At 45.9% G+C, this 14,298-nt stretch overlaps 1 protein-coding gene across 1 annotated transcript in view; it reads left to right on the plus strand.

Moving 5' to 3' along the window:
• Positions 1-14,298, plus strand: part of MOSPD2 (motile sperm domain containing 2) — a 118,453-nt gene that overhangs the window by 32,163 nt on the left and 71,992 nt on the right. Inside the window, exons 3-4 of the mRNA XM_077294170.1 lie at positions 5,224-5,379; positions 10,942-11,028. Of these exons, the coding sequence (XP_077150285.1) occupies positions 5,224-5,379; positions 10,942-11,028 (243 nt within the window). The remainder of the gene's footprint in view (positions 1-5,223; positions 5,380-10,941; positions 11,029-14,298) is intronic.

The raw sequence follows: 14,298 nt of genomic DNA on the forward strand, positions 1-14,298 counted from the left end.
TCACAGCAGTTTTCCATGCGGTTTACAGTACCATGTAAACCTATGGAAAACAAAATCCGCAGTGCACATGCTGCGGAAAATCCCGCGCGGAAGCGCTGCATTGTATTTTCCGCAGCATGTCAATTCTTTGTGCGGATTCCGCAGCGTTTTACACCTGTTCCATAATAGGAATCTGCAGGTGTAAAACCGCAGGTGAAATCCACACAAAAAACGCAGGAAATCCGCTGTCAATCCGCACACGAATCCGCAACGTGGGCCTTAGAAGCCTGTTCCTTACCTCAGCACCCCTGATATCTCCATTATTAGGTCAGATAGACAGGGTGGACAGAAGTTTGAGCAGCCTGTTCTTATTGCCTCAACGCCCCTGGTATCTCCAGTATTAGATCAGATAGACATGGTGGACAGCAGTGTGAGCAGCTTCTTATATCCGCACCTCTGGTATCTCCAATACTTGATCAGATAGACATGGTGAACAGCAGTGTTAGCAGCTTCTTCTTACCTCAGCAATCTTGATATCCCTGATATCTCCAGTATTAGATCAGAAATACAGGGTGGGCAGCAGTGTGAGCAGCTGTTACGACCGCACATACTCACCTGTCTTCTCCTATCCCTCGGCGCGCTCGCAACTCTGTCTCTCGCCGCTCTGCTTCTTTCTTCGCTGGGACACAGCGTCTGGGTTCTTCGCGGATGCGCAGTCGCGTCTCCTGTGCCGCAGAGCCTCCTGGGAGGTCGCGACCTGATGGCTCCGCCCCAACATGGCGGGACCCATCGGGTATTTCTTCTCGGCGTCTTCCCAGGTAAGACGCCTTTGCTTTGTAGGTTTCTCTGAGCTTTGTTCAGCGTACCTATGTCCTAGGCTCCCCCGGTCTCTGTACCATTCTCCTTGCTGGTTGTGCTTTGCCCGCTCTGTGTCCCCGCTGTGTTTGTCCTTAGTTCCAGCTTTGCCCGCTCTGTGTCTCCGCTGTGTTTGTCCTTAGTTCCAGCCTTGCCCGCTCAGTGTCTCCGCCGTGTCTGTCCAGTGCTCCAGTCCATTGTGTGTCTCCGTTTTACCTGCCCTTTCTCTAGTCCCGCGTCTGTTTTCCCTTCCTGTTGGTATCCCTGTTCTTTAGTTCTTTCTTTTTGTTTTTTTGCAGCCTCGTGGTTTCCTTGTTCCTCTCCAGTGACCCCATATATATCTAACTTCCCAAGTCTGTTCCAGTTCCCTATTGCTAGTCCTCTGTCTCCCTCTTTTGTTTTGGGTCGCCCCTTTGGCTCTAGCTGTTGTGTCTCCATTCCCCCTTGGACCTGCTCCTAACGCTCCCTGTATAGGGGGTGTTTACATCTGGTCCACTCGTCCTCGGGGGCTCTAGAGTCACGACCCAGAGGGTCCACTTTCGGATTCTTCTCCGAATCCCTACAGCAGCTTCTTATATCAACACCTCTGGTATCTCCAATACGTGATCAGATAGACAGGGTGGACAGCAGGGTGTACAGCCTTGTTATACCTTAGCACCCCTGATATCACCAATATTAGATCAGTGTACCCACAGGGAGTACTTCTTCCTATACATGAAAAAAGGGGGCTTAGCTTCCCCCCAGCGCAGTCTATTTCTCAGTGTGCACAACAGCCATCATTCTCGCAATAGATGCAAGTCCCGATGGTGGGACCTACAGCTATGTGAGTTTAATAGCATACTGACAGGATATGTTATTCATGTCCCAGATAGGACAACCTCGTTAAGGATATGCTATAAATGTCCTAGTTGAGACTAGCCCTCTAAGCTGTAGTGGATCTGATCTCATTACAGATTTCCCATTACAAGTGTGTTGGGAGGACATGACACCTCTCAGGTCACTACCTATTGGGCTAGCTATGGGAGGACATGACACCTCTCGGGTCACTACCTATTGGGCTAGCTATGGGAGGACATGACACCTCTCGGGTCACTACCTATCGGGCTAGCTATGGGAGGACATGACACCTCTCGGGTCACTACCTATTGGGCTAGCTATGGGAGGACATGACACTTCTCGAGTCACTACCTATTGGGCTAGCTATGGGAGGACATGACACCTCTCGGGTCACTACCTATTGGGCTAGCTATGGGAGGACATGACACCTCTCGGGTCACTACCTATTGGGCTAGCTATGGGAGGACATGACACCTCTCGGGTCACTACCTATCGGGCTAGCTATGGGAGGACATGACACCTCTCGGGTCACTACCTATTGGGCTAGCTATGGGAGGACATGACACCTCTCGAGTCACTACCTATCGGGCTAGCTATGGGAGGACATGACACCTCTCGGGTCACTACCTATTGGGCTAGCTATGGGAGGACATGACACCTCTCGGGTCACTACCTATTGGGCTAGCTATGGGAGGACATGACACCTCTCGGGTCACTACCTATCGGGCTAGCTATGGGAGGACATGACACCTCTCGGGTCACTACCTATCAGGCTAGTTATCCCCAGAAGCCTCAGCTTTAATGTACAGATTTGTATAGCCCACAAGTAATTTTCTCAGTTGTTGTTTGCTCTTGTTTTTATAGTCCCGTTACAGGTGTAACAGGTTTATTGTGTTTCCTGCATTTTGTGTCCTATGTTTACTGCAATTCAACTGCTACATGTAAGAATTATACTTACAAGTGGACTCCATACAGACAGGCGATATTGAAGGAAAGGAAACAACAAATTTTTAGAAATGTCAAAATAAAGGAAAAAAGAGCATGAGGACTTAAAGGGAGTGTTTCATGCCTTTAATACAAATTCAGCTCCTTAGACATTTATAAAGGGGAGTTCGCCCCTGTTAGACTCATGCCAGTAATCTACATTTTAGTGTTGTAGTTGCAGATAAATTCACCTTTATTCCATGCGCAGCTGAGGGCACTTTGGTGCACCCTTGGTGTGGCCAGTGGCTCGGGGCACTGTTACGCCCCATGATTTGTATATCCAGCATCGGCCCTGGTCTTGATAGGATGGCTTTCTAAACTCCAAGCCCTGTTCCTGTGCATGCTTACTGACATGGCGGAGCCCAGCGGTGGGCACACAGTGTCGGGGCTGCCGCTCTCAGTGCCGGTCTGGGCACAGTCAGTTGATGCCACTCGTTACATCCAGAAGCTTAGTGACCGAGCAGATTCAGTGAGGAGCCAGATATCAGATCCTATGTTCCCGCAATTTGCTCCTACAGTGTTAGTGTGCAGGAACAGGCTGTGAGTTTAGGGAGCGCTCGCTGAATGCTAATGGGATAGTGTAAGAGTGCACCTCGAGCCATTGGCCATGCCAAACCCTGACTGACGAGCCCTTATTTGCATATGGATCAAAGTGAATTTATCATATCAAATCATAAGTCGCTTTGCATTTTTGTGGTGACAAACTTCCTTTAAAGTGTTCCTGCCCTTACACACACAACTTGTAGAAAAGCATGGTCTTCCTGGCCTCATGCCCTACAACAGGTTAAAACTGCTTTTACACATATCAGTCTAATATATGTCCAGAAACAGTCTTGATTCTCATGCTAGCTTACAATCCACACTTTTCAGTGGATGGTTCCTTTTTAGCATCATTCTGCCAGCACTATTGGTGCTGCAACTTCCCTTCCTTCCCTTCTCGGCATTCATTGCTCCTGCTTTGCCCAATGAAAACCCCCCTCTATGTTATGCATGTATGCAACTTAGAAGACAGTAGAAATGGAGCCGATGTAGTAAGACCTGTGTCCCCTTCCTGTAGTCCATCTCTTTAGGCATTTACACAGTGATCAGCAGTACCCAGTAATGGCCACTATGTGGTGCAAGGAGTGTTTGTGTTCTGGCTGCCGCCTGACCGAAGAACTGCTGAAAAGTTGGGGTGCTGACTGCCGGACCACCACCGATCTGATACTGATGACACATCCCAAGAATATAAGCTATTTCTCACCACCGTGTAGCGGGCGTATTTTCTCTTTTGTGTCTTGGCCTCTGTTCTTCGCTCATGACTCAATCTCAAAGGTTTTCTTGTCCTGATGAAGAAGTCTGTAGTACCTCGAAACGCGTCGACTGAATGAAGAAAGCCCGCAATTACTTTCTGCCTGCACTTGGATCTATCAGATGTGATACCAGCAGCACAGATTATCTGCAAATCCTCCTTATCTGTGTAATCCTGGTCTGATGATCCGTTGGATCTCTTCAGCAGCTGGATTTATAAATTCTAGAAAGGTTGTTGTGTATACACAACTAAATCAGGTTACCATAACCCCCTGTGCTGTTTTTCTTCTCCTAGCTTTTTCCTACATGTAAAGAGCAGGAAGTAAGAGATATTAGGCCGATTAGTCAGATTTAATTTTTTTTTTTAGGGATTAAAAAAATTATTAAAAAATGATAGTAACATAAACATCTGATTTAAAGAGAAAATAAACCTTTTTTTTTAAGTTTGTGCAACATGTAAAGTTATGAATCTTTGCAAATCAATTTATTAAGGAATTTGTCTTAATTTCTGTAAAAGAATTTGACGTTTTGCAGTGATGACTCATGAGTCATACAGGGAAAATTGACCTTCTGTTCCTACATAGAGCTTAGAAGGATTCAGCTAGTCAATTTTTAATCACGTGATGTCATAGACCTAATGGAAAAGAGAAGTAGTATTGGGTAGAAAGGCAAAATGAGCAATTGTAAGTTCTCAGTGCTATATAATATGATGACTGCAATATACTAAGAGGATAACAATTTTGATGGGCGGAGGAGGAGGAGGGCTTCTTTAATTTTAGGGATGAGATGTTGCTAAGCACAAGACACAGAGGAGGACAGGGGTGCAGAACTGACCCTTTCACTGCCAGCATCAGTACTCCTATTGAATTACGGTAGTTTTATCATCAATGCAGCTGAAGACAGACAAATAGACCGTCAATAGAAAGAAAGGGATCTGGAAGCCATTTACAATCTTGTTTTTTCTACAGTGATCCTTCATAAAGTGATATGCAAATTTTCAGAACTTTCCATGATGGACAAAGCTATTTAAAAATAAAACAAAACAATTGAAAGTTTACTCCCTATTTGAACAATGGGTCCTTTTCTGATGTCATATTCCAGTTAAAGGTGTCGCCTCCTGACCCCTTTTTAGGAAGAAGACTATCCAGCGATCAGCTGATCGATAAAAGTCCAACTTCTGGCCGATCTGTTGCAATGGCCTGTGTAGGTGTCCTGTGCAGCGGCTGCTTGTCACGTGGCAGACATGTATATACGTATAAACCGTTGTTTCCATTGCAGACAATTCCAGTAAATATGATTCCCGCGATGTGGATCGGCTACAGACGGACGACGCCTGGGTGGAGAGCTATCTTCTGTGGAAGCACAACGTGGCAGACGATGCATTGAAGATGATTGATGAAAGCTTCAGATGGAGAAAAGAAATAAACATTAATGGTGAGCTGTCACATACCTGTCCAGGATAAACACTGATTGGGTTTATGATATCATACACATAGTTTTTGACATTTTTCTTAGAATCTAATGATGCTCTACCTAAATGATACTTGCGTCCATCATTGAGTAATATAGCTCAATTATACGCATGATGGAAATGTATAAAGTTCTTGCTATTGGACCGGTTTTCCCAGGAAAGTGGCTTACAAAGAGGTGTTCCTTGGCAAAATGATGCCCAAAAGTGTTCGTCTGATCCAGGCTGCGCAGTAGAATTATGTAGTAGACCATCTTCCTCCTTGACATAAATTGCTCTGCGATTATTATCTTTCTGTAAGAGGCTTCTGCGTCACGCAAGAAATGCTACTCCAGTCACGGACTGGAGTAGCATTTTTCAAGTCCCAGGTGAAAAAGTAAAACAAAACTTACTCTGCCATATAAAAGGTACCAACGTTTCAACCTGTCAAAAAGGTCATTATCAAGCGACGTGATAAAGACCTTTTCGATAGGTTGAAACGTTGTTACCTTTTATATGGCAGAGTAAGTTTTGTTTTACTTTTTATTTTACCCTGGACTTGGAGGCTGTCTATCACCACATACTGGAGTATCTTGGAGCTTTTGAATTTCCGACCGTTGATAGAGTGCTGCTGGAGTAGCTTTTTTGGTGTACAAAACGTAAGTATTTTTGATTAAATACACCCCTGTCCCACCCCGGCTCTGCCAATTTGGACTGATCGACTGATTTTGCGCCAGTTTTCTGGTGTAAAACTTTTGATGAACCAACCTTAAAATCTGTTATGGCATTAACTGCAACCGGAGCTTCATGAGATTGATAGCCATGGTTACCAATCAGCTGCATTCCAGCCTTACATCACCAAGCGCAATACAATGTGCCAGATCAAGTGATGTAAAGCTACCATCACTGGTGTCTGGAGCAGTGGAAACGTGTTCTGTGCCGTGACGGATCATGGTTTGCTATCTTGTATCTGATGGACGAGTCTAGGTCAAATTCATGGGGAATGTGCCTACAGTAAAGTTTGGTGCTGGAGGGATAGTGCTATGGGCTTGTGTTTGCAGGGTTGGACTTGCTCCGATTGACTGTAGCTTTTACCCTTTTTTTCTCTGCAGTGGCGGTATAGCGTCTTTCTCCATGTCGGCACATGAATACATAGTATAGAATAGTCTGGATTTACGTTTCGTGTCTCGTGTTTATATATACGATATTGATTTTTAATTGTATATTTCATCCCACGGTCAGAGGCGCAGAAACTTCAGCATTTCTATTGTGGCGCTTTATCACACCTGATTTATGGGTAATGTGAAGTCGGATTTCATCTCCAGCGAGCCAACGTTGTGCCGTGCCTGTAATAGAATTTCGATATTTTAGCAGACAGTAAAGAGACAATGGCTGAGTTATAACATTAAAGTCTTCTGATTTGTGCCTCCTGCGCTTCCCTATTCACAGGAGAAAGCCAAATTCCCTGTTGACATTAATCATTAAACGCACATTCTTCATTCTGAAGACAAGCTGCAATTCACAAGCTGGGAATTTACCTTCCCTTTGTTATATTAGTCATTTTCATAACCTCCAGATATCCTTGAATAGAAAAGTTCCCTTCCAGCAAACTCTAAAAGGTGTTCGCACAATATTTCCCTTTGACTATTTATTTTTAGACAAAAACAAAAAAAAGCATTGCGGTATATATATAAAAAGAAATAAATTAGAAAAGTTCTGCAGATGCACGTTAAGGCGAGCTGGGCGATGGGAGTAGTGTCAGTTTTTTTTTTATCTGCATTTCCTGCTCTAGTATGCATATAAGTGCTGCACCCTGTAACCTTACTCATCTGCTGATTTGTAGTCATTTGTATATTTACTTGTAGGATATCCTACTGCCCTTTATATACCGCAGAATGTGCTGTAATACTGTGGGACTCGGGAGAGCTGGAGCATGGCCTGAAGGCAGTGAACCCATGGGGTTTATTTAGGGCTGTGGTTCATCTGCTGATCTTTGGACCTTTTATATAAAATGTTTTTGTCACATGGTATTTCTATTTTTCTTAATTAACGTAGAGGACCATTGGGGGGTTTATATAACGAGGTAGAGCAATTGTTTAGTACAACTGGTGCTGCCATAAGGGGTACTGGTAACAAAAGCAGAAAAAAAGGGCACGACATTGGAAAGCAGCTCCGGCGGCTTGTTGATTTCTTGACTAAAGTCTGTATTTTTACTCTGTTTGTTGAGCTCTCCATGCATGTGTTGTGACGGTCACACAGCCGTGACACATGTGGGACGCCGGGTTCCCTCAGCATAAAACTCGGTAAGTGCTTTAGCTTTCTGAACAAGCAGTTGCCCTGCTCAACTCTAGTGACCACCACAGAAACTTCAGGACCTTGAATGAAAGCAACCCTTGGTGGACTTTGAAGCATGCTCCTGTTGTAAGGTCCAAGCTTCAGCTTCTCTGATTTAGTCATACAGATCCGTCGTGGCAGAGTATGAACCCAGTCAGTCAAAATGGTGGAGGGGAAACAATAACCCTACCATTCACCTATTCTCGCCTGAACCTAACCACAGAGGTTTGTACCCTAACAATGCAATTAGCACCCCTGCTGAAAGATGTCTAGCCCTGATAGGCCCTATAAAACTGGAAAATTGAGGGATTTATCTTTCTCCTAAAGTTGATTGAGGTTTATAGGTGGCGATCTTGTAGAATCCCTTTGGTCATGGTTTTATAGGGCATTATAGGACCTTTTAGGGCTAGCCGTCGTTGAGCGGGGGTGCCAATTGTGTTTTTGGGGTACAAACCTTCACAGTTTAATAGGGTGAGAATATGTGAATGGTGGTGTTATTGTTTCCCCTCCCAAACTTCTTTGACTGACTGGGTTCATACTATGACCAAATCAGAGATTTAGATATTGCTGGGTATGCGACAAGCTCACTCCGTGATCCTGCTCTTTGCTGACTTGCACCGTACGTGTATGGCGGATGTCAGTAAGTGGTTAAAGGGAACCTGTCACCACGTTTTTGGAAGATGGGATAAAAATAGCGTTAAATAGGGGCAGAGGTGGGCATTACATTAGTGTGTTTGTTATGCGTTTATTACCCACCTAAGTTGCCGAAATACCTTTGCAAAGTCTCCGTTTTCGCCTGTCAATCAGGCTGGTCTGGTCAAAAGGGCGTCTTGTCTTCCCCCAGATTTTGCGTAGTTTTCCGTTGGTGGCGTAGTGGTGTGCGCATGCCCAAGGTCCCGAATCCTCTGCCAGGGGATTTAAAAAAGCGCGCTGTTCGTGATTTCATTGGTGATCGGTGGGCGCGGCCATCTTCCTTTGGCCGCGCGTGCGCAGAAGCGGCGCTCTGCTGGCCGCGGCTTCAGGAAAATGGCTGCGGGATGCCGCGCGTGCGCAGATGGATATCGCGGCGGCCATTTTCCTGAAGCCGCGGCCAGCAGAGCGCCGCTTCTGCGCACGCGCGGCCAAAGGAAGATGGCCGCGCCCACCGATCACCAAGGAAATAACGAACAGCGCGCTCTTTTAAATCCCCTGGCAGTGGATTCGGGACCTTGGGCATGCGCACACCACTACGCCACCAACGGAAAACTACGCAAAATCTGGGGGAAGACAACGCCCTTTTGACCAGACCAGCCTGATTGACAGGCGAAAACGGAGACTTTGCAAAGGTATTTCGGCAACTTAGGTGGGTAATAAACGCATAACAAACACACTAATGTAACGCCCACCTCTGCCCCTATTTAACGCTATTTTTATCCCATCTTCCAAAAACGTGGTGACAGGTTCCCTTTAAAGACCGTTAACAATCTTCCCAGGAGTGGACCATCCAGCAAATTCACTGCAAGGTCTCAGAGAAACCCAAGAGCTACAGCTGAGACTCTAAAGTCCCACTTAGCATGCTAGATGTACAAGTTCATAACAGCACAATTAGAAAGACTGAACAAACATGGTTTGTTTGGCAACATTGAAACAATGTCCTTTGGGTAGACCATAATTATTGCATTATGGCCTAGCTTTTCTTTGACCCGATGTTACACTAGCAGAATCCATGCAGTTCCCTTCTACAAGCCAGTAATGTGCACGGTGCTGCGCTCTTACAGACCGCGGACGTGTCTCTAGCTCCGGATTATTGCACTTTGCTAATAAGCTCCTGGGCTAATGAACAGAACGAGATGCCAGACTCTCCAGGATGTTTTTTTAGCTTGGCGGTCATGTGTTTTTAATTGATTCCTGGAATTCGTCCAAGTGAAATTAATGTTGAAGGTATGTGGTGATTAGACTTAGCGCCAAGCTTAGGAACCGGGCTCATAAGAACATGAAGGTGCGGACTCACAAGGCGGGCTGTGTGCCATGGCTTCATATCTCTACTTCTGAGCTCAGACCGTCACAATCTTCCAACAAGTTTCCTGTCCATTAAAAACAGGAGACATCCACCCAAGATAGGGATCTGTCCCTTAGGAAGTACAGGGAATATGTAACTATCATTCTATACAATGGCTGCAGTGCAAATTATTGTAGATCTGTTTTCAGATGAAGCCAAGTAGGGTTCATAGGCCTTTACCTATAAGGGGTATTAAAAAAAAAACCAAAAATCGTTAACCCCAATCTATGGGATAGGTGATTACTGACTGATCGCTGGGGATCCTAAGTGCTCCTGAGATTGTGGCTCTGGAACTCCAACAATGCTCTGTCCTCAATGGAGCGATGTGCGTTTCTTCATCCTCCGATCTTTGCCAACTCGGAGAAGTCACAACTCGCTACTTCCAGTAATTCCAAGGATTCTGGTGACGTAGAAACGGCAGCAGCTTCATTTCCGTTCTGCTCTGTTGATGGGCCATGACTGCTGATATCATATTCATTGATAGTCTGCTCCCTGCTGCATAACTGCGGGGAGCCGGCTATCGATCAGCATGATGATGGTATTTATGTCCCCTCGTCAGCTTTCTGGAACAGGAAGAGCTGCTCTGTTAATCTGTGGTCGCTCTAAGCCGGCGTCGGGCACAACAGACATGTAGTTAGCAACTACTTGCCTGTCAGTTCTTAGCCCCATAAGACAAAAATAAAAATATTCCCAGACAACCCCTTTAAGTTCCTTTCACCGTGACATTATCTTTATGATCAGGGTCTACAGCAATCTATGGCTGTACTCTGTAGTTGCTTATCAGACCTTCCATTAGGGCACAAAAGTATTACCGGTACTTTTATTACTGTTGGTTTATGACCTGGCCTTTTCCATAGATGTGAACTGTACGTGTTTGTCACAATATGTTGCACTTAAAGGGTGATTGTACTTTAGATGCTGAGAGTTGTCTGCTTTAGCACTATGGCCCATAGTAGAGAGATTCAGAATCCTGTTCCTATATCTGCAGTATACGTTCACCATATGCACTGGATCCACCCCATGGAAACCAGTTTGGGCAGTGTTGGAGCTTTTCTAGCATGTGCACTTATGGAAGCCAAAATGTGTGAAAAGAGCCTGGTTCTGGGTACACCTTGTGTTAGTGACGTTTGTCTTTTTGCTCTGAAGTTAATTTTTTTTTTGGTTCTCTTTTTCCCAGATCTGAGTGAATCTGTTCTACCCCGGTGGTGCTTTGATGTTGGAGCCACCTACCTGCATGGCTACGATAAAGAAGGCAACAAACTATGTAAGTATAAAGCAGAGCTTACATACGGCTTCATCTTTTTCAGAATCCAATCATTCAAAAATGTCTTTATTCACATAATCTACGGTGGTTCTTTAGAGAGAAACATGCTTTAAAAGTGCTCTTCTAGGCAGAGACCTGTCACTACAGGGCAGCGGGCGGGGAGAAGCCACCAGGGACCCGCCTGTCCGACCAGTCTACAGCACAACTCGATATCCAGAGCCTTTTAAAGTAGGTTTTTCTCTGAAACACCGCAGCATTTTAGTGTCAAATATACCAGACTGAGAATATACAGGCCGTGCCTGATACATGCTGGCCGCGGATTGGGCAGGATCAGCTGTCAGGTTCCCTTTAAAGCAGAGAGAGGAGAGAGACATTCTCAGCCTCACCATTTGCCTTACACCTAGTTTTTCAATATTCCCACAAAGTACAATAAAAATAACCAGATGCATGCATGGCTACCTCACTACCTCATCTACTCCTGCCTAGACAACCACAACCATGTTTCTCTGATCTGTGGAGGTCCAAGAGATGGCCACAAAGTGCACCGTTAGCACTTCCCAACGCCTGCCTCTGCCTCTGCACCACTCCTCTCTGATGTGGAAAATGTATGGGGGGTTTTGGAAGCCATACTGCATCCCTGCCCTCTCGTCTGCCTCCACTATTTTTCAGGGCTCTGGATGTTGTCAGAAACTCCTGTTCTTCTGTGTGTAAGATTTTTCCTCCACTCCTACATCAGTGTTGTGTATTTTTTTTGTCTTCTCTGTGTAGGAGGGGAGGTAAGAGTTAACACTCTCACATGTGCCTCCTTCTTAATTTCTCCCCTGTGCCTTCTCACCTCTGATATATACCCTCCATAAACTGCAATAAAGGTTCTGACCCTTCACCTATCACCTCCGCCCCCTGTTTCCCAGCTCCCCCTTCCTAGCATTTGCCATGACCCCTCATCTGACACCTCCTTCCTCTGTTACCCAGCTGCCCTTTCCTAGCATTCGCCGTGACCCCTCACCCGTCTCCTCCATCTTGTTACTCAGCTGCCCTTTCCTAGCATTTGCAGTTAACCCTCACCCGTCTCCTCCATCCCATTACCCAGCTGCCCTTTCCTAGCACTTGCCGTGACCCCTCACCTCCATTCCGTTACCCAGCTGCCCTTTCCTAGCATTTGCCGTGACCCCTCACCTGTCACCTCCATCCCCTGTTACCCAGCTGCCGTTTCCTAGCATTTGCCGTGACCCCTTACCTGTCACCTCCATCCCGTTACCCAGCTGCCTTTTCCTAGCATTTGCCCTGACCCCTCACCTCCATTCCGTTACCCAGCTGCCCTTTCCTAGCATTTGCCGTGACCCCTCACCCGTCACCTCCATCCCATTACCTAGCTGCCCTTTCCTAGCATTTGCCCTGACCCCTCACCTTCATTCCGTTACACAGCTGCCCTTTCCTAGCATTTGCCGTGACCCCTCACCTCCATTCCGTTACTCAGCTGCCCTTTCCTAGCATTTGCCGTGACCCCTCACCCATCACCTCCAACCCATTACTCAGCTGCCCTTTCCTAGCATTTGCCCTGACCCCTCACCTGTCACCTCCATCCCGTTACCCAGCTGCCTTTTCCTAGCATTTGCCCTGACCCCTCACCTCCATTCCGTTACCCAGCTGCCCTTTCCTAGCATTTGCCGTGACCCCTCACCCGTCACCTCCATCCCATTACCTAGCTGCCCTTTCCTATCATTTGCCCTGACCCCTCACCTCCATTACGTTGCCCAGCTGTCCTTTCCTAGCATTTGCTGTGACCCCTCACCTGTCACCTCCATTCCGTTACTTAGCTGCCCTTTCCTAGCATTTGCCGTGACCCCTCACCCGTCACCTCCAACCCATTACCCAGCTGCCCTTTCCTAGCATTTGCCGTGACCCCTCACCTGTCACCTCCATTCCATTACTCAGCTGCCCTTTCCTAGCATTTGCCGTGACCCCTCACCTGTCACCTCCATCCCCTGTTACCCAGCTGCCCTTTCCTAGCATTTGCCCTGACCTCTCGCCTCCATCCTTTGTTACCAGCTGCCCTTTCATAGCATTTGCCATGTGTGGAGCAGGCTCTGCTCCTGAGCCCGCTTCAAAGACTGACACGTTCCATGACATATATTTCTATCATCAAGTGTGAACAGGTTACGCTGGAGTAGATTTACATCACTTTCTGATGTAGATTTGATGACCTGAAAATGGCCCACACCTTTACTGACACCCACAATAAAAAAGAAAATTGAGTTTAAAGTCTAAAATTGTCTTTAAATTTAAATCTCTCAGCCCTACATTATATATTTATATAGTATAGCATTATTATTGCAATTGCAAGTTAGTGCATGTCTGTCTTACCACTGTTAAAGAATCCCTCCCATGACATTTCTTTTTTCACAAAATCTGCGTATACATGCCTGTAATGTGGTGTGTGTATTAATGTATTGAAGTACAGCCGACTCCTCCGGTCTTCTCCTCTTCTCAGTGACATCACCACTCTTGAGACTCTCCCACTCACTCTCTGCGTGACCCAGAAGTCTTTCTTACAATGTTAGTCTATGTAGTCTCATTCTGAGCCTTGTTCTCATGCTCCATAGACTTACATTGTAAAAGTCACTTTCCGGTCACACAGAACCCAGCATGACCTGAAGAGTCTGGAGAGTGGTGACATCACTGAGAAGAGGAGCTGAATGACACTGGATCCTGGAGAAGACAGGCACATACAAAAAAAACTTCATGGGAGGGCTCTTTCACGTCGTGTCCATAAAGTGAATGCCGGGTGACAAAGAATATAGCAGAGGTCACTGCCCAATAGATTCATTATTGTGGTTTCTCAGTTTGGTAGAATGAAGAATTCAGTAGAAGTGAGATGGGTGAAATACAAGCTCAGTCATGTAAACACCCGACATCAATGCCGCTGTTTCATCTCGTAGGGATGATAATGTTCCACTTGGCGCAGACCGAAATCTGTGTGATATTTCATTAGCGCCTTGTTTTATCCAGGAAGACACAGTAGTCTTGTGACTGAGCCTGAGGTCGGGCCTTGTTCTCCTCCATGACTGGAGTCTTTGTTTCCCTGCAGTTAGTCAGATGAAAACTAGTTGAGCGTGTGTTTGTCAGTGACAGAGTTTGTGTTTGTAGTTATTAGATGTTATTATAAGTTATAGCTGCTTTGTGTTTGATTTGTAAATAGCTTTTAGTTTGTGCGGTTGGAGGAAGCATTTTTAATGAGCCAAAACTACACTGCTCAAAAAAATAAAGGGA

The sequence above is a fragment of the Ranitomeya variabilis genome, chromosome 3 (genome assembly GCF_051348905.1).
Source record: "Ranitomeya variabilis isolate aRanVar5 chromosome 3, aRanVar5.hap1, whole genome shotgun sequence".
Lineage (NCBI taxonomy): Eukaryota > Metazoa > Chordata > Amphibia > Anura > Dendrobatidae > Ranitomeya > Ranitomeya variabilis.